Consider the following 20941-nt stretch of genomic DNA (forward strand, 5'->3'; position numbering starts at 1 on the left):
ATCAAAGAACCGTTGGTGCTTCATTTGCAAACTAACATTCTTATTCTTCTCCAGCTTTTCCTCCGCTTCGTCCTCCTCACTACCCCACCCATTCACCATGTCAACCTCGGTCTCAGATGAGGTAGCAGAGGACTACAAAAGCTCCTTGGAGGATCTCATCACCAATGATCGGTTTCAGATCAGCAATCTGACCGTCATCGCCAAAGAGAATACGGAACATGCGGAGGCTATCTCCAAGGTACTGGAGGATCATATTCGATCTGTAGGTCTTCTTCCCCCTGTCAAAGATGTAGTTCGGATTCCCTGACCGTCCAGTAGATCCCACCGCCGCAAAAATTGCCCGCTCTCTATGTAGTTGATTCCATTGTGAAGAATGTTGGAAGCCCCTACACTCTCTTCCTGGGTCGGAAGATGTTTCAGACATTTATAAATGCGTACACTCTCGTCGATTCGCAGACTCGCCGCAAGCTGGACGAAATGCTCAAGACATGGAAGGAGCCGGCCGCTGGCTCGTTGGATACACGCCCGGTCTTTCCGCCCCAGATCACCCGCGATATCGAAAATGCTCTGATCAAGGCCCGCACTGCATTTCTGGACTCACAACGGTTAAGAGGTCAACCGGAGATCAACCGCGGCCGTGGTAGCGTAACGCCAACGGGCTGGACCAATAGCCCTACTCCACCGGGCATGTCTCGACAAAACCAGGCTTATGCTAATCATGGAGGCATGGCAAGAACCGCTGTAGGTATTTTCTGGCGGCCATTCCTTACTCATACTGATGCAGTTGTATTAGACACCACCTCAAGGACAACGTCAAGATGTGGACTCGGTAGCTCTGAACCGGGACCTGGAAGCCTTGATCGCCTCAGCACGAAACGACTTTGCGAACAGTCCTTTTAATCCTACAACTCAGCAGCGTCTTAAAGCACTGCTTGATCTCCAGGGCATCATGCAGCGGCAGCAGCTTTCTCCCGAGGAGCGGAAACTCGTTCGAAATCAACTTTCCGCTTTTAAAATCCAACAGCCAGCACCTATTCAGGCTCCCAATCCTTCATTACAAGCCCCGGCTCCTCCAGCGTCGACACCACCAACCCAACTTGCATCCCAGCCATTCCCGCAGATGCTAAATTCCGAAACCATCGCAGAGCTCCTCAAAGCGACTGCTGTGAGCCAACAACCCACCCCTCCTCCCCAAATCGCCAACCTTATGCCTACAATGCCTCAGATCCCTGTTAGCAATACCCCACAACCAGCCGAGAATCCCATTATTACCGCTCTCCGGTTACGAGGGCTTTTGCCTCCTGCATCGGCCCCGCCAACAATGGGATCCGGGGGACCACCTCCCCCGGGATCTCTGCCATTCTTCATTCCCGGTCAACTGCGAACCACGCCTCCGGTTGCAACTCCTCAGTCGACTACCCCAGTCGGCTCATCATCCACAGTTCCCATGAACACTGCTTCCATGAAGATGTAAGTGTTGACACTAAGATCGGCTGTTTACCTATGTTGCGGTACTCATTTATGATAAAATAGTCCTCGAATGGCGCTCATCGTTTCTCTTTACGATGCGAAATCGAATCGGTGCGGAACCTGTGGCCGCCGTTTCCCGGCCACTGCAGAGGGCCGAGAAAAGAAAGCCCGGCATTTGGACTGGCACTTCAAGACCAACCAGCGCATGGTTGAGGCTACCAAACGAGCTCAGACTCGTAGCTGGTATGTCGATGAGGGGGTATGTAGACTTCGATGATTCGATTTGGTTTTTGCGACATGTCAGACTGACCGGAAACAACAGGACTGGATTCAGTCTCGTGAGGCCGACGACGACCAAAGCACAGAAGATGCCGAGGCCACTGCCGAAGGGACTGCAGGTGCCGATAGTAACGACACCAAGAAAGGCCCGCCGAAGAAGTGGATTCGTGCCCCCAACGATGCCGTGCTGCGCAACACCCCTTGTCCCATCTGTCAGGAGAAGTTCGAATCGACTTGGTCCGAAGAGGTGCAAGACTGGATCTGGCAGGACGCCGTCGCTGTCAATGGTCGAGTCTATCATGCAACCTGCTACGATGAAGTCACCAAGGATGGCCCAGCTCCACGCAGCTTCACACCTCAAGCTCGAACAGCCACCCCCGACTCAGTGCTTGGCAAGCGTAAAGCCGAGGTGCGTTTTAAGTCTTTTATCTCGTTTCCCTGATCTCGCATCTAGATCACTAATTCTCTATAGGGCGTCGAATCACCGGGGTCTAATGTTCGTATTAAGATGGAGTCATAAACCAATTTCATATAAATATTTACATTCACATATTGTAGCATCATGACGTTGCTTTGTTGCCCCGCTCGGTGTATCTCCGTTGTGATTATTCCCCACCGGAATGAAACCCCCATATATCTCTCACTCTTTCCTTTCTTTCTCCTAAACATACAATCTTTTACTCAATCATCGAGTCACTTTGATAATGGCGCACCTAACACGATGGGGAATTATGGGTATGGACCTCCCCGAAGCTTCCTCAGATCCAAATGAAGCGAGATGCACAAATGCTAATATAAGCTATAAATCTACAGCCACGGGCGGAATCGCAAAAAGTAGGATATTCTATAGGCTTCACCAAGAAAACAACTTATCAGCTAATCATTTTCAATGTAGCGTTCGCCCTTGACCTTCTCCAGGACCCTGCGACTCGCGATGCCTCCGATATTGCCCACCAAGTTGCCGCTGTCGCTTCTTCATCTTCTAAGGAAAGGGCCGACCAGTTCATCGTGGACGTTGGAATTCCAGGACCTTGTGCAGCATACGCATCTTACGAGGAGCTCGTCTCTGACCCCAGCGTGGACGTCATATACATTGCCACACCCCACTCTCATCACTATCAGAATGCCATGTTGGCTCTCGAGGCCGGCAAGCACGTGCTGTGTGAGAAAGCTTTTACAGTCAATGCGGCTCAAGCCAAGATCCTGTGTGAAACAGCTCGCAAGAAGAACCTCTTCCTTATGGAAGCTGTCTGGACTCGCTATTTCCCATTGAGTATTCAAGTACGTCAGCTGATCCAACAGGGAGCTATTGGTGAGGTTTACCGAGTTATCGCCGATACCAGTTTTAGCGATGACCCTGAGAATAAATGGGGTCCTAAGAACCGTATGGTGAACCTGGATCTGGCAGGTGGTGTGCTATTGGACTGTGGGTGTTTTGCTCCTTTGACTACGACTATTGACTAACTTGGTTTGAAGTGGGCATTTACTCTCTCACCTGGGTCTTCCAAGCCCTCTACCACACTCTTCCCCGAGACCAAAGAAAGGCACCTACTGTTACTTCGCAGATTATACCCTATCATCTGACAGGGTCGGATGAATCCACCACTGTTCTGCTCAACTTCCCTACTTCTACACCAAGCAATGGTCCCCATGTCAAGCACTCACAGGGCGTGGCCATGACTAGTATGCGTGTCGCCAATGATCCAGATGAGAAGGGTACCTCCGGTCCCCCAATCCGCATTCAGGGTGACAAGGGTGAGATTCAAGTATTCGGACCTCCCTTCCGGCCTACTCGGTATCGGGTTATCCCAAAGAAGGGTCTCGGAGAGATCCGTGATGTCGAATGCTCGTTTCCGGCTCAGGGTCGTGGCATGTACTGGGAGGCCGATGAGGTTGCCCGTTGCTTGAGAGATGTTAAGCTGGAGAGCGATGGTATGCCATGGGAAGAGAGCCTTGTGATCATGGAGGTAATGGATGAGGTGCGCAGACAGGGTGGGTTGAAGTATCCTGAGTCAATTGAGTCGACCAAGTACCCACTGCAGCTATAAAGGATCACATTATGTACATGCTAGCTAGTATTCACTATCAAATAGTTATTGATCAAAGATTTATCATTCTCATTCATCTTTCATCTACTCGTCTAACAATGCAAATAAATGGAATGATAAAAAAATGTATTGGGTACCAAAGTACACATACTATACAGAGCCATACGAGACAGATTATTCGTCTATATGCTAAACATTATGTCAGTTCAAGCTTACATACTCCCCAGACCGAGGCCAAACAAAAGAAAACCGGTGAGCGTCAGAGCTAGACCGACAAACCTCTTACCTTTTTGGGCTGGAATTACTTTTGACCCTTCCTCCCAAATCAAGAACAACTCGCTTAGTTCTTGTTGAAAACACCCAAGATGCTCTTCCAGACCTGACCAGGCTCCTGGCTGGCATCAATACCGCGCCAGATGCCGGTCTTCTTGTAGTATTCGCAGACGGGGGAGGTCTGGGCGTGGTAGGTGGCAAGACGCTTGGTCAGGGTCTCAGCGTTGTCATCGGAGCGCTGGATCAAGGGCTCGCCAGTGACGTCGTCCTTCATATCGGCCTTGGGGGGATTGAAGATCTTGTGGTAGGAGCGACCGGAGGCAGGGTGGACCAGGCGGCCAGTGATACGGGCCACAAGTAGGCTGTCGTCAATCTGAAGCTCAACAGCGTGCTGCAGCTTCTGCTTACGGTCCGCAAGCATATCATCCAAGCGCTCGGCCTGAGCGACAGTGCGAGGGAAACCGTCCAAGATGAAACTGTCCATTGTGTGTCAGTCAGCCGGAAATGAGTGGATATTTTACCATAATCTTACCCGTTCTTGCACTCAGCGTTGTTCTCCAACTCGCTCTTGATCATGCCGATCATGATCTCATCACTGACAAGACCACCCTGGTCCATGATCTTCTTGGCTTCCTTTCCGAGCTCGGTCTTCTTCGCGACCTGTGACCGCAGCATGTCTCCGGTGGCCTATTTTGGTAGCAATCGTTAGAATACATTGTGAATTCCCGTTGTAGTCGGAGGAGAGAATTATCGCGACGACGTACCAGGTGGCATGCGCAGTACTTCTCCTTGAGGTTGGGGGCCTGGGTGCCCTTGCCTGCGACACATTAATAAACATACGATGAATTTTCTAATCACCTGAAGTATATTTCACCTACCAGCACCAGGGGGTCCCATCAGGATGATGCGCATCTGCTCGGTCAACGACTTGGGCTTCTCGCCGCCATTGACCAGACGCTGCTCAAGCTCCACAACCTTGGACTCGAGCTTGCTGATGGTGTCCTTCAGACCGGAAATGGTCTCGTCGGTAATGGGAGCCATTGTGACTGAGGAGAGGAGAGGAGAAATCTAAGGATGAAAGGTGTGTTCGTGGTTGGAAACGGAAGGGTCGGGGAAACGGAAAGGAATTAAGACTTAGCGCCCGAGGTTCGGAGGCTGGCAACGGTACGTAGCTCTTAACAGTACATAGTATATTGAAGACTCAATTCTCAATTGCAGCTCATGATGGTTTATTATGATCTCTATCTTTTATATGTATATTGTACCTAAAGACATTTTCAGTCCACCTTCACCAAATCTATTGACCTTCATAGAAGAAAAAGCTACAAACACCAGCCTTTGGCTTACCTAAGACCACCAGCCGCAGTGGCGCAAACACCGAAGCTCTCTCTCTCTCTCACAGAGCATCATCGCCCTGCTACGAGTTCCCCATTCCCACCTTCGTACCATTCCATCCGGCTATCTCACTCTTTTTAAAACTTCTCTTTAGATTTTTCCCCTATCGCATTTCCTCGTCGGATCCACTTCCCATCATGCCTGCCACCACGGCGGACACCTTATCCCTCGTCAACCGCAGCGTCACGGTTGCCCCGTTAGTCTTGCTCTCTGTCGCCGATCACTACGGACGGACAGCCAAGGGTACTCGGAAGCGTGTAGTTGGTGTACTGCTGGGTGAAAACATCGGCAACAAAGTGCGGGTATCCAACAGTTTCGCAGGTATGTATATCGAAGCTTCCAATGTGATGATCAGATCCATGGTGTTCGGAGAGCTGACCATGGCCACCACATCTAGTACCATTCGAGGAAGATGAGAAGGACCCATCTGTCTGGTTCCTAGACCACAATTTCGTCGAGTCGATGAGAGATATGTTCAAGAAGATCAATGCCCGTGAGAAGCTTGTCGGCTGGTACCACTCTGGCCCCAAGCTACGCGCCTCAGATCTTGAAATCAATGAACTCTTCAAGAAATACACCCCCAATCCCTTGTTGGTCATTGTAGATGTTCAGCCCAAGGAAGTTGGCGTTCCTACAGATGCTTACTTTGCTGTTGATGAGATCAAGGATGTACGTTGCTTTGTTGATTTTAACCCACATATTCCTATACAGTCGACATGGAGCTAACCGATGTATTTTCCACCATAACAGGATGGTACCACAACCTCAAAGACCTTTGTGCATACCCCATCGATAATCGAGGCCGAAGAAGCGGAAGAAATTGGCGTGGAACACCTTCTCCGGGATATCAGAGATGTCGCAGTCGGCACACTCTCTACACGAATCACCTCACAGCTGCAGTCATTGCAAGGGTTGCACCTGCGACTACGCGATATCGGACAATATCTTCAGAAAGTCCTCGACCACGAGCTCCCAGTGAACCACGCCATCCTGGGAAACCTCCAGGACGTCTTCAACCTTCTTCCCAACCTGTCGACCCCAGCCCAGACACCAGGAATCAGCGGCCAGGAGACACAGATTGAGAACAGCGAGCTTGCTCGGGCTATGAGTGTGAAGACTAACGACCAGCTCATGGCCATTTACATCAGCAGCTTAATCCGTGCTATCACTGCATTCCACGACCTGATCGAGAACAAGATTCAAAACAGGCAGCAACAGGAGGAGACAGACTCGAAGCGGGAGCAAGAAGGCAAGGGTGATAAGGATGCCAAGAAGGTCAATGGATCGACCAATGGCGACCAGAAGGAGGAACAGGACAGCTCCGACAAGAGCAAGAAGAAGAGCTAAAATGCTCCTCACCTGTCTTAGATTGGAGAATTCAATGCCCGTCGATATGATATGACCGCTTAGAACTGCTCAGCAGTGTATAATACGGATAATCCAAGGATATGACTCTTTCCCGTACTTCAGTTGCAGAGTAGTTCTCAATGTTCGCTTCGGCGTGGGGCACTGATCAGCACCGGTCCATCTGATTATTGCACTGATAGACGAAGTTTTTTTTGTTTTCTTTTCTTTTTTCCAGAAACTGATATTCAGGGGGCTCGAGATCAACATGTACTCCCTGTGCAGAATTTTGTGCAAGTACATCAGCGGACTGGCCACTCATCCTCCCCAACCAGCGCACCAGCCCGCCAATTCTTCAATAGCAACCGGGTGCCTGCCATCTCCGCTAACCCCAAATAGCCCAGGACATCGAGCAAACAGAATACAAGCTAAAATATGCTTGCAAACCGGGGGTGAACCCCTGTCTGTGACACAGGTGAGAGTCCCACCAAATGGATAGCAGCCAGGTCCATGATCTCGCAGCACCGTGCCAGAAGTCCCTGCGGAGACATCTATTCTAGGTTGAATGTCGCGAAATGCCGATAGGGTGAAGGTAGGACAGGTACAAGCCCACGCACGCAAGCGGACCTCGTAGCCTTTTATCTGTTCCTGCGTGAGGAATCTAGATGGAGCACCCGGTGGAGGGGCAGTAGAGGCAGAGATAACGAAGAAGATATCTTCCGGGGAATCAGGTCTACTGTATGATGTTTCTGTTTGCTCCATATCCTGGTGTTCGGCCAATTCGTGGTCGTGTTCAGGCACTGCTCCCGTTTTGTCCTCGCGCACCAAGCGCTGCACGAGCCTGCGATCCAGGATATCAAGGGCTGGGAGCAGGTCATTGGGGAATAAACAATGTAATGTAAGCATCAGTGGCTTTACTCTTGTCAGCTGTGATGCCGAAAGTCCCGAGAGTGGGTTCTGTCGTTCCCTCTCCTGTCCCGATTGCGTCCTTGGCGGGTCAAGTTTTTGAGTAAGCGATTGGAATTCAGCCAACTGCTGGATCAGATTATCCACAAAGTCTGCAGTGGGTGTGATATGCTGAAGGGACTCCATTGAACTCCAGCGTCCTGTCAGAGACGAACATTCAAATGTTGGTGGTAGATTGTACTGAGGGAAAGAACCAAATTTATATGATAAGATCAGTAAAACGCGAAATATATATTCAACCAACAAATTCAAAACGATAGCAGAAAATCCTTACTATAGACAACACTTTAATATAATCAGGCAAAAAGAAAAAGTGACTGTAACAATCAAAATAAATCAAAATACAGAAAACATCAAATCACTTCTTTGTCTTCTTCTCTACCTTTCTCTTTGCTTTCTCCTTCTCCTTTTCCATCTTCTCTCCCTTACCATCATCCCTCTGACGTCCTAATACACGTTTGGGTGATAGCATCCCTTTGGCTGCATCCAACGCGCCCTTAAGGCCTCGTTTCTTCTCAATACCTATGGGTTTAGAACCCTTAGCAGGCTTAGGTAGACTCTTCTTGGACTTGGTTGACTTGTTCGATCCACTGCCAGAACGGTCCGACTTGACAGACTTGACCGCCTCGGCTGAATTGGTAGACTTGGTTGATTTGGGCTTTTCAATATCGAATTCCTCCTTAAATTTCGAAGCCTTCGCGGCCTTCTTTTTGGCTTTCCGGCCAACGACATTCTTCAGCACACCCTGTATGTTGAGATCCTTGATAATATTCTCATCATCGTCAACCCAGGTCAATTCCAACAGACCTTGCTTTTCCGGGAATTCAATCCCCGCCATTGGTTCGCTGGTAGTGACACTGGCTTCCATAGCCATGGGTCCATCAGCGGAGGTAAACTTCAGTTTCATTGTGGAATGGTGCCCTTTCTTTACTTCCTCAATGCCTTTGGTTTGGGTGCCCTCATTTATCCTTTCAATCTCAATCGCCCCCACTCGTTCATCGGTTGACGAGGTTTCCCTGTAGGTGATTTTCTCCGTGCCCGGCTTGACGTCTATTCGACGGTAGCCAAAGATATAGGCGCGACGTTTGTTGAGGGCCATTTTCGACCAGTCATCAAATTTATCGGAACGAGTGACTTGCAGATCATCGAAATTTGCCCACTTGTTGCCTGGTCCTTTGGCAAAGATATAGTAATGGCCTTCAACAGGAGTCGTACCGTGATGCATGATCACGGAAACCAGCTCATACTGAACGCGGTAATCCTTATCAACGTTACTACGTGGGTCAAGGCATGAAGCACTGAGCTCGAAATAAGGTAACATCTCGATTGCGTCGGTGACCTTGCAGGGTGCCCCTTTCTTATCCATCTTAATTCGATTGAGGTGCACTATAAGGCACTCGGGAGGTTGAGTAAAATATTCGGCGTCAATTCGGTCATTGTGGCATGTGTCGCACTTAGTAGGCACCTGCTTCTCAGAAAAAAGATAATCTGAAATAGCGTCTGCCAATCGGGACTTTGGTCCCTTGCCGTCGTCCTCTGGGTCGGGGAAGGGAAGGTGCATCATATCATGCTCGTTAGGTATCCACTCTCCCTCACAAGCGTGCCGACCCTGACAGGATCTGCGAATGACAGTGCGGAGCCGGAAGAGATCGACTAAGTCCTTTTGCCTGTGGGAGACTGATCAGTTCCATTTTTTGCAAACCCAGGCCAGAGCCAACTTACAGCATAGACATCGTCTGGTCCTTCATCTGCCTATGAAATTCCGGCCAGTACTCTGCCACATCCTGCTGTCCCTGTGTTTCAGGCTTCCATGTCGCATGGATAAGGTCTTTCAGATTCTTGAAATCCTGGTTAAGGTCTCCCCTGTTATCAATACCCCAGTAGTTGGTAGCCAGGAGATGAATCAGGCATAGTTTGCATGGAACGCCCTTCATTGTTACATTGCATATCTTCTGGAGTCCGAGATGTTGTTGTCTATAATAAGCAAGCCAGTTCAAAAATGCTGGAAAGTGCAAAAGTATCTGCATGGTGACAATCTTGTAACAGTCCTGGCCTTTATTTTTGAAGCCAACGTGACTCGCCGCCGCTAGCCCTGTCGGCCAGAAGGGATTGCCAAGCCACTACCAGAATCAGTATTCTCCTCTACATTCAAAGATTGGCTCACTTACTCTTGGGATAGGCATCGTACTGGTTGAATATATACAATATAGAATATAGAAGTAATCAGGGTCAGCCTGGACTTGGTAAAAGCATTGGAAATACTGACTTCTACCGTTCGACCATGTTGAATTTATGTCTTGCACGCAGCCAATCCATGAAAGAATCTTGGAAGATGAAGTGAAAGAGAGTCTATTTCCCAATCTATTTTGACCGTTCTTTCTAGCTTTGCTTCTTTAGGGCAGGAACAAAAGAGATCCAACCGTTGCCAGGAACTATTCTTTCCCGTGGACAGCACAACCATATTTAGAACGAGATATCTCTTTCTTTTCAAGTTTTTCTTTCTTTTCCCTCTGGTCTTTGGAGGTCATTCGACCGCATCAAAGAGATGGATGTCGAGTTCGATATGTGACAAAGAAGTCAAGTCCTACTAACCAAGAAAGAAAATGTCAAATGTCAAATGTTGCAGGAAAATCGAATAAACATGAATGAACTCATGTATTTAGATAATCGACTGTCGAGTTTCATAATTCATTTTGCAATTTCATAGTGGGGAGGTTGAATATACCGAACCGTGGTTATCATCCGAGAAAACAGACTCCGCAATGGTCCAGATGTCCAAAATCACTGGAGGCCTAGAACATGAAGCCCAATATTTGAATGGTTCCTTTAATTGCATAGTCTCGACCATATGAGGTGTCCAGTGTCATAAGGATCATCCCTGTTGATACTTCATCGGTACCCAAAAATACATGGTTAATACATAATACCATACCCAAAATACATCATAGAGAAATACAAAATACAAAGCACTGAAAATACTCCAAATAACCCCCAAATACTCAATATTAAACTGTAACCAGCCTGTAATCAACTTGTAATTACCGCAGGAACTGGTTCCTACCCTAAAATTACTTTTTACTTCTTTCATCTCCCCATGGGAACCCACCATATCTCCACAAGACTAAGCGTGTTTCAGGCTCCGGGGTGGAGCGCAACCTGACGAAAAGCACTCAATCAATGATGATGATGATTGGTTTACATTTGATCATTGACCTTGAGATCCGGCCGAGTCTCAAGGCCGAGCAGGTCGATCTCTTTCCCAGCCTTGCTTTCCATTTCCCATGCGATCTATCTAACTTGACGGAACCAGGTTCTTTTCCCCAATAACAAAGGTTCGGGTTTTGTCACCCTCTCGGGCACTTTCGGCTTTTTGTTTATTTATGTTTATGTTTATATTTATGTTTGTCTTCTTTTCGTTCTTATTGAACGGCGTTCCTCGCGTCTACTGAAGATCCACCGTTGCGCGCGCACTGCCCCATCCAAACGGTTGGGCGCCACTCATTCAGCTCTGCCATCACAAGGTGGAACTCCCCCCGTCGTTCTCGGGCCTTCCGAAAGTCCCAGTGACAGAAACCCATAAATTAAAAGCCCCCAATTCAAACAGGGAAATTGAAAAGCCGAAGGGAGATGACCTGGGTCTCGAGTGGATGTGTCGGACATTTCAGGTGATCACGAAATAGAGCATATCCTGCGCCACCAGCTCTTTCGGTCACTTCCACTTAAGTCATAGTCGCGATGATCGAACGTTGACTACAAGTCTCCACCCAGTGGAGATGGTTGGCTTGAACGGTTCAAAAGACGTTTGGATATGGAAAAGCTTCCCCTCTCCTATACCTCCGTCATCATCACCCCTCCTACCATGGGGATCGGCATGGATCATCTTCGCTTCGGGTTCAACTGAGACTCCGAGGAGCCACTCCGACGAGCCACTCCGACCGTTGCCCCAGTTTAATTTTCCTAGTCATGCCATGAAAGTCTCCAGTGACTCGCCGTATTGACTATTGATTCAGAGCTCTGGACTCTTGGAAGTGGGACAGATATCATATCCAGTTGACAAGTTGCAATGCCGATCCGTGGTGTTTCGGATGATCCAGGCTACAGTATAGAGGGAACTCATGTTCGAGCAGAACCTGCATTTGACACTCCACCGCCACTTTGCAAGTTGGTTTTCCCAGTAGGATTGGGCTGCATTAGGTTGGCTTTGCCACTTGGGGCTCCGTGCCAGCTGCGTTACATTGCGTCCAATCACGGAGAATTAAAGCAACTTTACCTGCAGTTTGCCCGTTGCCTGTAAATTTTTTTGTTATGTACGTACCTTGGGTAGTGGTAACGGGAGATAAAGGGGAGATGGATGTTCCGACCCACCAGTCCCTTAATCTGAGAACTTGTGTCCGTACTCCGTTACGCCCCCTTTTAGCCCCGTCGTTCAAAGTGTTAACTTCCTTTAAATTAGGAGAGTAAATTAAAGCAAATCTGAGACCTTAGCTCGCTGGTTGGAAACATATGTATAGAGAAATGCCGCCGATCCGGTCCTTCATGCGATCGGGCCCCAGCTACTTTAATACAAACAAATCTGGATTCTAGGCCCATGGAGCAGGCCAATTTCACATAGGTCTGATCCCAAAAGTGTGACATTATGTATGCGAACGATGGCACTTTTTTACACCACATTCCCGCTTTTTGAATTGGGTACGGGAATTTCTGGAAGAACCCAGTTTTTTTTTCATGGTTTGACAGATCGTTACCGAGGTCGGAGCTCTTCACAACCCAGGGGAAGACCAAATTGGCTTGAGATGAATCCATGGGAACAGTTTGAGAAAGGGATAACCAGGAACCAATGAGTGGATACTCAGAGAGAAAAAACAGATTAAGATTAACGAGCTCTGAGCTTTTTATATATAGGGCAAAGAGGGGAAAGAGAGAAAGAGAGAAATGAGAAAAAGAGAGGGGAGAAAGGGAAAATAAGCCAAAGGTCCCGACCTCAAGCCCCTTCAAGCCCTTAAAAAAGCCCTTAAAAAGCCCTTGACCCCTCAAAATAAGCCCTAAGATAGAAAAATCCCCGACTGGTTACACTGAGGCTGCAAAAACCATAAGTGGGACAAGAACACCCCCAGATTGAGCATAATTGGTTTAATACCCCTCGTGATGGTTGTGGAGCAGAAAGCCGTTGAGTCCGATCTGGGTCCAGACATATTTTAGTCACAACGGCATGGCATTAGTGTCTGGGCTAAAAGTACTTTTCTGACTGGTTAACTTTGGGTTTAAAGTGTTGTTACGCATTCTCTCATTTCACTTAAGGATGAATGCGGGTCTCCTCTCTCTCTCTCTCGTTTTTCCCTATTTCCTGTTTCCTCTTTCCTATTTTCTATTTCCCCTCGTTCTTTGCATTTTGTTTTTATTCTTCTGATTACCTCTTTTTTTTTAATTTTTTTTTTATAATATATATATATATATATATATGTATATTTTATAACAGAAGCTTTCTTATATTTTATTGGAGAAAATCAATTAAAATCCAAATGTAAAGGAAATACATTTAGATCTGATTTGATTAAATTAAATTAAACCAAAATAACCCAACTAAAACCGAATAAAAATACCAAATAAAAATATTAAATTATGATCCTCTTTTTACCCTTACAATACTATACCAATGTTCGTTTCATCCAGCGTTCTGGACTCTCTAACCTAAAATCTTCTATAATCTTTCTTAAACTTTTTGACTTGACTTTTCTACTTACTCTACTTCTCTTACTTTACTTACTCTTGGCTTTTTTGCTTTCTACTTTACTTTCTATCTCGGTTCCTGGAACGAATCTCATCCACGGTACCTGGTCCCGCCATTTCTGCCCTCTAAAAGAGAAACAGCTCCTCTGACCTCACCATTCGTTGCACAAGACCCAAACTGTGTTTGGCTTTGAAGATTCAACGGAGCATTTGATCCCCAAGTCCTTGGTTCCTGAACTGATCATCCGCGAATTTCATTTGGAGAGAGACATCAGTTTTTCCTTTCTCTTACCCCCCCTCCTTCCCAAACTGCATCTCAAACCCCCCCTTCTGGTCACTTCCTTGATCCGTGGGAAAAGGTATTTGTTTGGTGGTTTGTGGTGGTTTGTGGCTTTTTATATCTGTTATACGGAGCAAGGAAAGGCAAAAAAAAAACCCAAAAACGACCAGTTCAACTTTTGAGAAAAGAAACTCACAAGACGCCACCCCCCATCGCGCTTATGATTGCGTTACAAAACCGGCCTATCTTGCCGCCCGCCAAAGTGGATATCTCACTGCTACTCAAGCCCCAAGATGAGGAAGAAACCTCGGGCAACCCTGCCCCTCTCTATCCACCTAGGATGTCTGGTCCCTTGCCTGGAACGTCCTACTTGACTGGTCCGCCGATGGCTGTGCCACCGCCGTTGACCAAGACCGGTCCAACTGGCGCTCCTAAGCGCCTACAGCCAGCTCATACAGCAGAATCTCCCGCCAAGAAGCAGTCGAAGTGGTCACCCGAGGAGGATGCCTTGATTATTGAGCTGAGAGGTAGTGGTATGAAATGGGAGGATATCAGCAAACGGTTGCCAGGTCGCAGTGCGATCAGCTGCCGTCTTCACTATCAAAACTACCTGGAGCGTCGCAGTGAGTGGGATGAGGATAAGAAGAACAAGCTGGCTCGTTTATATGAAAGGTAGGCGAACTCAACCACCCAACCAAACCAAGATCGGAGAGCAAGAACAGCAAGAAGAGCAAGAAGAGCAAGAAGAGCAAGAAGAGCAAGAAGAGCAAGAAGAGCAAGAAGAGCAAGAAGAGCAAGAAGAGCAAGAAGAGCAAGAAGAGCAAGAAGAGCAAGAAGAGCAAGAAGAGCAAGAAGAGCAAGAAGAGCAAGAAGAGCAAGAAGAGCAAGAAGAGCAAGAAGAGCAAGAAGAGCAAGAAGAGCAAGAAGAGCAAGAAGAGCAAGAAGAGCAATAACAGCAACGGGAGAACCATTTTTTTGGCTAACAAAATCCTCAAATAGATTCAAAGCAGAGATGTGGTCAAAGGTGGCCGAGGAAATGGCTATCCCATGGCGTGCCGCAGAGGCCATGCACTGGCAACTGGGGGAACAGGAGATGGCCCGCCGCGCTGGCGTGGTGCCCTTTTCCTTATCAAGTCATGCGATCGATCCCCCCGCCACCAGAACTCGTCGAGCTAGCACCTCTCTGGCACGACCACGGAAGAGTTCCATCTCCCGCGCCATCCCAGGCCACCCAGGCATGGCCCCTCAATTGCCATCCCTCGAAGAACTTACTGCCGGGGTTCCTGCATATGCACCTGCACCACCAGCTCCCCAAACCCGAGAGTACTATGGCCGACCTGATATGGGCATTCCCCCACCCGGAATGATGGGCCCGCATATGGGAATGCCCCCACGAACTTTGCCCTAAGATGTGATGACGATCCACCTACGGTTTTCCTTTGTTTCTGATACGACTTGCATAGCGCCGGCTGAAGGTACACCGTGATTTGTGGGAGGTCGTGATTTTGAATAGAGATTTTCGCGTTTCTTTCCGTCATCCCTCTGCAGAACTTTTGCGCGTTTTCTCTTTTGCTGTCCAATTTTCTTTTTTTTCTCTTTTTCTTTTCTTTGAGGAGATGTTTTTATGCTTTATTGGAGGGCATTCTCCTCTGATTTATGGCGGATTATATCGAGGCTGGATCTCGGAATACAAACCGCTTATCATGGATTGACCTTGGGTGTAGCGATGGCCCACCAATTGTCCTTCTCATATCCCGACGTCACCACATGACCACCAGCACTCTCGATATCTCGCTCCAATTCACCTTCTTCAAACAGATGATAATAGCGGTTGAACGTCTGGGTCTCTTCCGGTGCGGATGGATTCTTCCGAACCCAAGGAACCATGACATCCTGCTGGTCCCCTTTGTCCCAACCACGGCGGCTATTCTTCTGCTCCAGGGCCCAAGCATAAATCAGGACAGTACCACCTGGTTGCGTATCCGAGCCGCGTTTCACGGTTCGAAGAATTTCGGCAACAGCTTGCACTCGCCGCTCCGGGGTGGACAGATGATGTACGACAGCAATACACATTGCAAAGTCAAAGTACCCATCCCGGTGCGGGAGTTGGAGAATATCGGCCACGACGGCCGAATGTGGTTGATGTTGAAGAGCAATCCGGGCCAGATTTTCCGATCTGTTTCAATTAATTCAAAGAATCAGGTCAGGAATGTTCAGCAAAGAAGGGGAAGATTATGATAATAATCAGATAACCCAATAACCAGATAACCAAATAACCAAATAACGAAAAATCCATATTCAAAAACAAGAATCAGATATTCCTCCGTATTTTTGTAGACTTACCGATCTGAAGCAATAATGAACACATTGCGATTGACCATTAAATTCTTGCCATTTCCACAGCCCACATCAAGACCAACAGATCCAGGTGTGAGATTTTGCAAGAATTGTTCCACAATAGGCCATGGCTACGGATGAGGTAAGTGGCAAGCCCGATGGACCATATGGACAACTGTACCTTATAACGTGTGGCAGAGAAATGCTGAGCAATATTTTGATAGACCTCGTGCACGTTCTGTTGCTCGTACTCCTCAGCGTGAGACATGGTTGCGGGTTGTTCTTGTCAGTTTGACTGAGTTTTGGTGATTTCGATTCCAGTTCGACATCACGTGGTTTGGGGATTTTAATGTTTCAAATCTGAGATTCAATTTTACTAATAGAGAACATAGAAGTAATGACTATCGGTCGTAGAGATGGATAACAGAGAAATAGGTATTAATACCCGTTTAGCTTTCACTCCAAACTCTCCGAGAATTCTTTGTCGATTTTCTCCGGATTGTAGTGTAGGACCAGATCTGTGATTCTCGTGACAACCAAATTTCAACTAAAACCCGTTCGCCTATTCCATGATAGCTTAATCGGGGTTCTGCTCAATTTCCAATCCCTCTAGTTTCCTCATCAGCGTAGATGCTCACTGATGGGCTGATATAACTCGGAAAGATGCCTCTGATGACTAAGCTCTGGCTCCAGGGCCCATGGATCGTGATTCGTGCATTGTGTTCAGCATCACTCGCTTCGGTCCAAACGGTCAGTACACTGCCATCTGCTATGAATGTTTTCCCTGCCAATGGTATATGTTAGCTGTATTTCATCTTGAATCCCTATCCCTGCCCCCCCCCCCCCCCCCTCCGAAGACGAAGAGACTGCTGGTCGTGATGAATTTGCTCAATATCAAAAATGCCTTCGAGGGTTTATTTGGTGCCATCAAGTCCTTACCTTCTTGCTGTCCAGGGGTACCAATCTTTTGAGCTTTTTCATTGCTTCTTATTACCTACCACCCCTCATTGTTGATACAATCGCCGGCTCTAACATCTCCCAACAGAACCCACATCAAAGCATCAAAAACCCAAGGGGTAATCTGCAGTCAAGATGGCATTTCAGCCTACCCCAGCGGATATCTCCGTTCTTATTACCAATGCTGCCTTTTCACGGACTGCTGATTCAGAGCCTCGCTTCGTCACTGAACGCCGTGTCACCCCCACGTGGACGGTGATGCAGCTCAAGGGGAAGTTGGAGACCATGACTGGTGTTCCACCGGGCAGCCAGCGCCTGCTTGTAAAGGTACCTGGTCGGTCTGATCAATGGGCGGATGATGATGACCGGGCTATTGGAGATTGGGGGCTGGTCAAAGGAACAGAGATAGTGGTAAGTCTTGATTTCTTTATCTTACCGAGTCTCTTTGCATGAGCTTGTCTCTCTTGTACTGGGAAATTTATATAATCAGTCTTATCCTGAGAGTATACCTTGTCAACCTATTTTTTATCTGGAGTTTGGCGTTGATCAGAATTTTTGGTATGCTCTTACGATGGTTTCTTTGATCAGACCGACAAGAGAGGCAGAAGAACCATACAGGGTTTCCTTTTTGAAATTTGATTGCTAAAAATACATTCACAGGTCCACGATTCACGCCCACAAGCGATGAGGCCCAACTTTACCGACCTTTCATCCGTGGAGAAATACGAACTCCCCACGGAGACATATGAGTCTCTTCCAAACTCTGTCTTGGCGTGGAAGAAGAATCTGAAGCTAGGTCGCTTTGATCCCAATGCTCTTTCACCTGAAGAGTCCCTTCGTCACCAAGTAGCAAAGGACAAGACCGAGATAGTCTCTCGAGGTACGTGTCTTTCAGAAAATGATTTGATGTCGATCTCACCATTCAACCATAGGCATTGCGGTGTCTAAACGAGTGATTATTCTACCATCCTCTCCCCCCATATCAGACGGGGAACCATTCGGTTTGTTGGGCCTGTGCCATCGATTCCAGTGTCTGGGCCTGGCCGCGAACTCGAAAAGGAAGGGGAGCTTCCCGTAGAGCTGCAGCCAATCTGGGTAGGTGTTGAGCTGGATGAGCCGACGGGGAAGAATGATGGCAGCGTCAATGGGCAACGTTATTTCGAATGCCTTGAGAAGCGAGGTGCATTCGTGAAGCCGGACAAGCTGGAGGTCGGGGACTTTCCTCCCCTGGGGCTGGATGATGACTTGGATGACCTGATGGAGGAAATCTAATCGGATTTCATGACTATTTGGGAGATAAACATGAGTATTTGTAAAGAAGATGCGACTGCCAATTCCTACTCCCCCTCCACCTCGACACCGATTTAGCGCCCAATAGATTAAAGTGATAGAACCAACATCTCGGTTAAAGAATAATAAGACAATTGAACGCTTGAGGCATGTGGTATCGTGGCACATTATCAACACCGCCGTGACATGGAAAGTAATCAGAAACGAAGAATACAAAACGGATACAGATCGTCAAGGCAATATTTACTTCGCCTTTTGCTTGCCCTTGGGACGACCGCGGACCTTTTTGGTAACCGGTGTAGGTTCAGTATCGACTTCCGCTTCACCTTCATCTTCGGCCTCAGGCCCAGGCCCAGGCTCACCCTCGAATTCGCTTTCCTGAACAGCATTTCTGGATTTGGATGAGGCTGTTTCATCCTCCGCCGGAACACAGCCTTGTGTGAAGAATAGCCGAGCTTCTTTAGCATGGGCGTTTTGGAAGCTATAGTAATTTCCTATAGTAGGCTGACGTTAGTTGAAATCGCATATTGCTATGAGATATTAGACTTACCACGCGGTACCTGGAACACGCATCCCTTGCCAGCGCTGAACTGTACTCCGGAGATATCCACTTGCACTCGTCCATGGCAGACATAAAAAACCATGTGCATCTTCTTTGAGTTCTTGGGTCTCTTCACACCCTCTGGTGGAAGTTCTACCACCCCTGATCCGATGAAAGAAGAGCTCAACAGCTTTGCAAACCGGAATGTGGAATCCTTGACCTCTCTTGTCTCGATACCAGAAGGAGCATACGCAATATCTGCAAGATGGGATTTAGCAAAAGCAAAACAAATCATGGCAAAATAAAGACCTGCACTTACCAATGACGTCTTCCTCCTTGGTGCTGGTTTGAGACTTAGGATCCCATCTGGGGATAAAACCATGGAGAACACCACTTTCTTTCTCCCAGACATCGAGATGCTCATCTTCATCATCTGAAGACTCCTCTGCTTGCTTTTTGGATTTTGACTTTCGACCGGCACGTTTGCCTTTCTTCAACCGCTCTGGCTCAAGCTCTTCAGTGCGAACAATTTCCTTGATGGTGGATAGTGGGAAGCGGTGGCCCTCTTCAGTCTCTCCATCCCCGTAGACACATCTTTCATTGCGCCAATACGCCAAAGGACGGATCGATGTGCGCCCCGAGCGAGTATGTGTAGCGCTCTGGTCTGTGGGATTCTCTCTCTTGAGAATGTATAAGCTGCGGCCCTTCAAAGGGCCTGAACGTTGGGTATAATTTTCAACAACTTTATGCAGTTCGGGATCCAAAGGTTCACGGGTCGCTTGAGGCTGACTGTTTGGAGTCTTTTGCTTCTTAGCTGGCCTGGCATCCGCCGGCTCCTCATCGAGAGGACGTGGGTTTTTCGGAGGTCGGCCTCGCCGTCCGGTCTTTGTTTCGCTCTTTTCTGGCCTTGACGCCTTCGCTGCGGGGGCTTTTCTTGTCTGTTTGGCGGTTGTTGTGGATTTCTTCGACGCCGGGCGCAAGTCTTCTGCGGATGGAGGCGAGTCATTTTCGATATCACTCTGCTCTTGCACAGCAGGTTCGACAATGTCCTCGTCCGGAATCACAGTCTCATTCCCAGCCTCGTAGCTGTCTTCAAAGTCATTGTCTTCGGGGAGAAACGAATTGGCATTTTCATCACCCTCGCCGTCTGAAAAGTCATGCAGAACAGGGGACTCAGCTGCCACTAATTGCGCTTTTGTGGCCTTCTGGGCATTATTTCTCTGCTTGGAGACACCCGCGTTTACTGATCGAGTAGTCAATGGAGAGGCCTCCTGTCGCGAACTGGGGGTCTTAGTCAAGCCTTTACCATATGAAGGGCTCGGCGATAATATGTCCTCGTCATCTGGTGTTGAGCGCAAAACCGGTGATCTGCGGGTGGAAGGGCCCTTTGCAGGGGAACGACCGGGTGGAGGCAATACGGCAGTTCGCGAAGCGTTGGTGGCATTGAGGAAGTCCATGGGACCAGGCGCGTTGCCTAAGATCCAATCTCGTCAGAATTCTCTGTGGATATGTTCAAGTTAAGAACGTCGTACCTTCATCAATGGACATCCCATCGGAGCCAATCGAGTCCTCGGTGTCCCTATCGTCAAAGCCATTCACCTTTACAGGTGATTTCTCAGGAGATGAAAAAAGGCCGTCCACTTCTTCCATGCCATGTTCGTCACGTTTGCCTTCTTTCAAGGTAATACCGGTACGTCTGAATGGATCACATTGTTTAGCCAGCTGTAGGAGTTCCAACGGTAAAAATCATGCGCCACTCACCTTCCTTGAGTTCCTACTGCGGAGTAGTCATACTCGCGGGCCTTGGCCCCACGAGCCATTTTTGACAGAATTTGGGGAATATGAACAGATGAAGGATTTTGCGCCGGTTCGCGATCAAATATTTGGGTTTTTCACCCCCTTAGTAACTGGCCGGTATTCTAGGTAAGATTCACGGAGGGGAAGGAGGGAATGCGGAATTTGGGGGAAAGCGACGCGTGCCGCTAAACCCGAGCGGTCGACGCGTTGCCGTTGTCCATGATTTTTGTACCCTTT

At 48.1% G+C, this 20941-nt stretch overlaps 9 protein-coding genes across 9 annotated transcripts; 4 read left to right on the top strand and 5 right to left on the bottom strand.

Moving 5' to 3' along the window:
• Positions 1 to 97: 97 nt before the first annotated feature.
• On the top strand, positions 98 to 3797 carry N7520_005093 (Oxidoreductase N-terminal; the record flags this gene model as incomplete). The annotated part of the gene is made up of 8 exons (XM_057139027.1): positions 98 to 262; positions 319 to 741; positions 794 to 1470; positions 1534 to 1729; positions 1793 to 2158; positions 2222 to 2249; positions 2645 to 3175; positions 3226 to 3797. 8 exons carry the CDS (start codon positions 98 to 100, stop codon positions 3795 to 3797), a joined length of 2958 nt encoding a protein of 985 aa, XP_056997234.1.
• A 340-nt stretch (positions 3798 to 4137) lies between these two features.
• adk1 (adenylate kinase ADK1) lies at positions 4138 to 5111 on the bottom strand (the record flags this gene model as incomplete). The annotated part of the gene is made up of 4 exons (XM_057139028.1): positions 4138 to 4546; positions 4603 to 4757; positions 4835 to 4887; positions 4949 to 5111. 4 exons carry the CDS (start codon positions 5109 to 5111, stop codon positions 4138 to 4140), a joined length of 780 nt encoding a protein of 259 aa, XP_056997235.1.
• A 491-nt stretch (positions 5112 to 5602) lies between these two features.
• Positions 5603 to 6812, top strand: rpn8 (proteasome regulatory particle lid subunit RPN8; the record flags this gene model as incomplete). The annotated part of the gene is made up of 3 exons (XM_057139029.1): positions 5603 to 5786; positions 5863 to 6134; positions 6216 to 6812. The coding sequence occupies 3 exons, from the start codon at positions 5603 to 5605 to the stop codon at positions 6810 to 6812; spliced, it is 1053 nt and encodes a 350-aa protein (XP_056997236.1).
• Positions 6813 to 7127: 315 nt separating this feature from the next.
• On the bottom strand, positions 7128 to 7901 carry N7520_005096 (uncharacterized protein; the record flags this gene model as incomplete). The annotated part of the gene is made up of 1 exon (XM_057139030.1): positions 7128 to 7901. The coding sequence occupies one exon, from the start codon at positions 7899 to 7901 to the stop codon at positions 7128 to 7130; it is 774 nt and encodes a 257-aa protein (XP_056997237.1).
• Positions 7902 to 8133: 232 nt separating this feature from the next.
• Positions 8134 to 9709, bottom strand: N7520_005097 (ubiquitin carboxyl-terminal hydrolase; the record flags this gene model as incomplete). The annotated part of the gene is made up of 2 exons (XM_057139031.1): positions 8134 to 9442; positions 9498 to 9709. 2 exons carry the CDS (start codon positions 9707 to 9709, stop codon positions 8134 to 8136), a joined length of 1521 nt encoding a protein of 506 aa, XP_056997238.1.
• Positions 9710 to 14002: 4293 nt separating this feature from the next.
• Positions 14003 to 15190, top strand: N7520_005098 (MYB DNA-binding domain protein; the record flags this gene model as incomplete). Its single annotated transcript, XM_057139032.1, has 2 exons — positions 14003 to 14454; positions 14782 to 15190. The coding sequence occupies 2 exons, from the start codon at positions 14003 to 14005 to the stop codon at positions 15188 to 15190; spliced, it is 861 nt and encodes a 286-aa protein (XP_056997239.1).
• A 293-nt stretch (positions 15191 to 15483) lies between these two features.
• N7520_005099 (tRNA (carboxymethyluridine(34)-5-O)-methyltransferase) lies at positions 15484 to 16387 on the bottom strand (the record flags this gene model as incomplete). Its single annotated transcript, XM_057139033.1, has 3 exons — positions 15484 to 15958; positions 16126 to 16250; positions 16301 to 16387. The coding sequence occupies 3 exons, from the start codon at positions 16385 to 16387 to the stop codon at positions 15484 to 15486; spliced, it is 687 nt and encodes a 228-aa protein (XP_056997240.1).
• Positions 16388 to 17211: 824 nt separating this feature from the next.
• N7520_005100 (TBCB family protein) lies at positions 17212 to 18348 on the top strand (the record flags this gene model as incomplete). Its single annotated transcript, XM_057139034.1, has 3 exons — positions 17212 to 17487; positions 17737 to 17956; positions 18107 to 18348. The coding sequence occupies 3 exons, from the start codon at positions 17212 to 17214 to the stop codon at positions 18346 to 18348; spliced, it is 738 nt and encodes a 245-aa protein (XP_056997241.1).
• Positions 18349 to 18609: 261 nt separating this feature from the next.
• On the bottom strand, positions 18610 to 20727 carry N7520_005101 (Cupin domain protein; the record flags this gene model as incomplete). Its single annotated transcript, XM_057139035.1, has 5 exons — positions 18610 to 18860; positions 18917 to 19165; positions 19227 to 20381; positions 20440 to 20603; positions 20669 to 20727. The coding sequence occupies 5 exons, from the start codon at positions 20725 to 20727 to the stop codon at positions 18610 to 18612; spliced, it is 1878 nt and encodes a 625-aa protein (XP_056997242.1).
• Positions 20728 to 20941: the final 214 nt, after the last annotated feature.

The sequence above is a fragment of the Penicillium odoratum genome (assembly GCF_028828045.1).
Source record: "Penicillium odoratum strain IBT 22623 chromosome Unknown utg000004l_segment0_segment0, whole genome shotgun sequence".
Classification (NCBI taxonomy): domain Eukaryota; kingdom Fungi; phylum Ascomycota; class Eurotiomycetes; order Eurotiales; family Aspergillaceae; genus Penicillium; species Penicillium odoratum.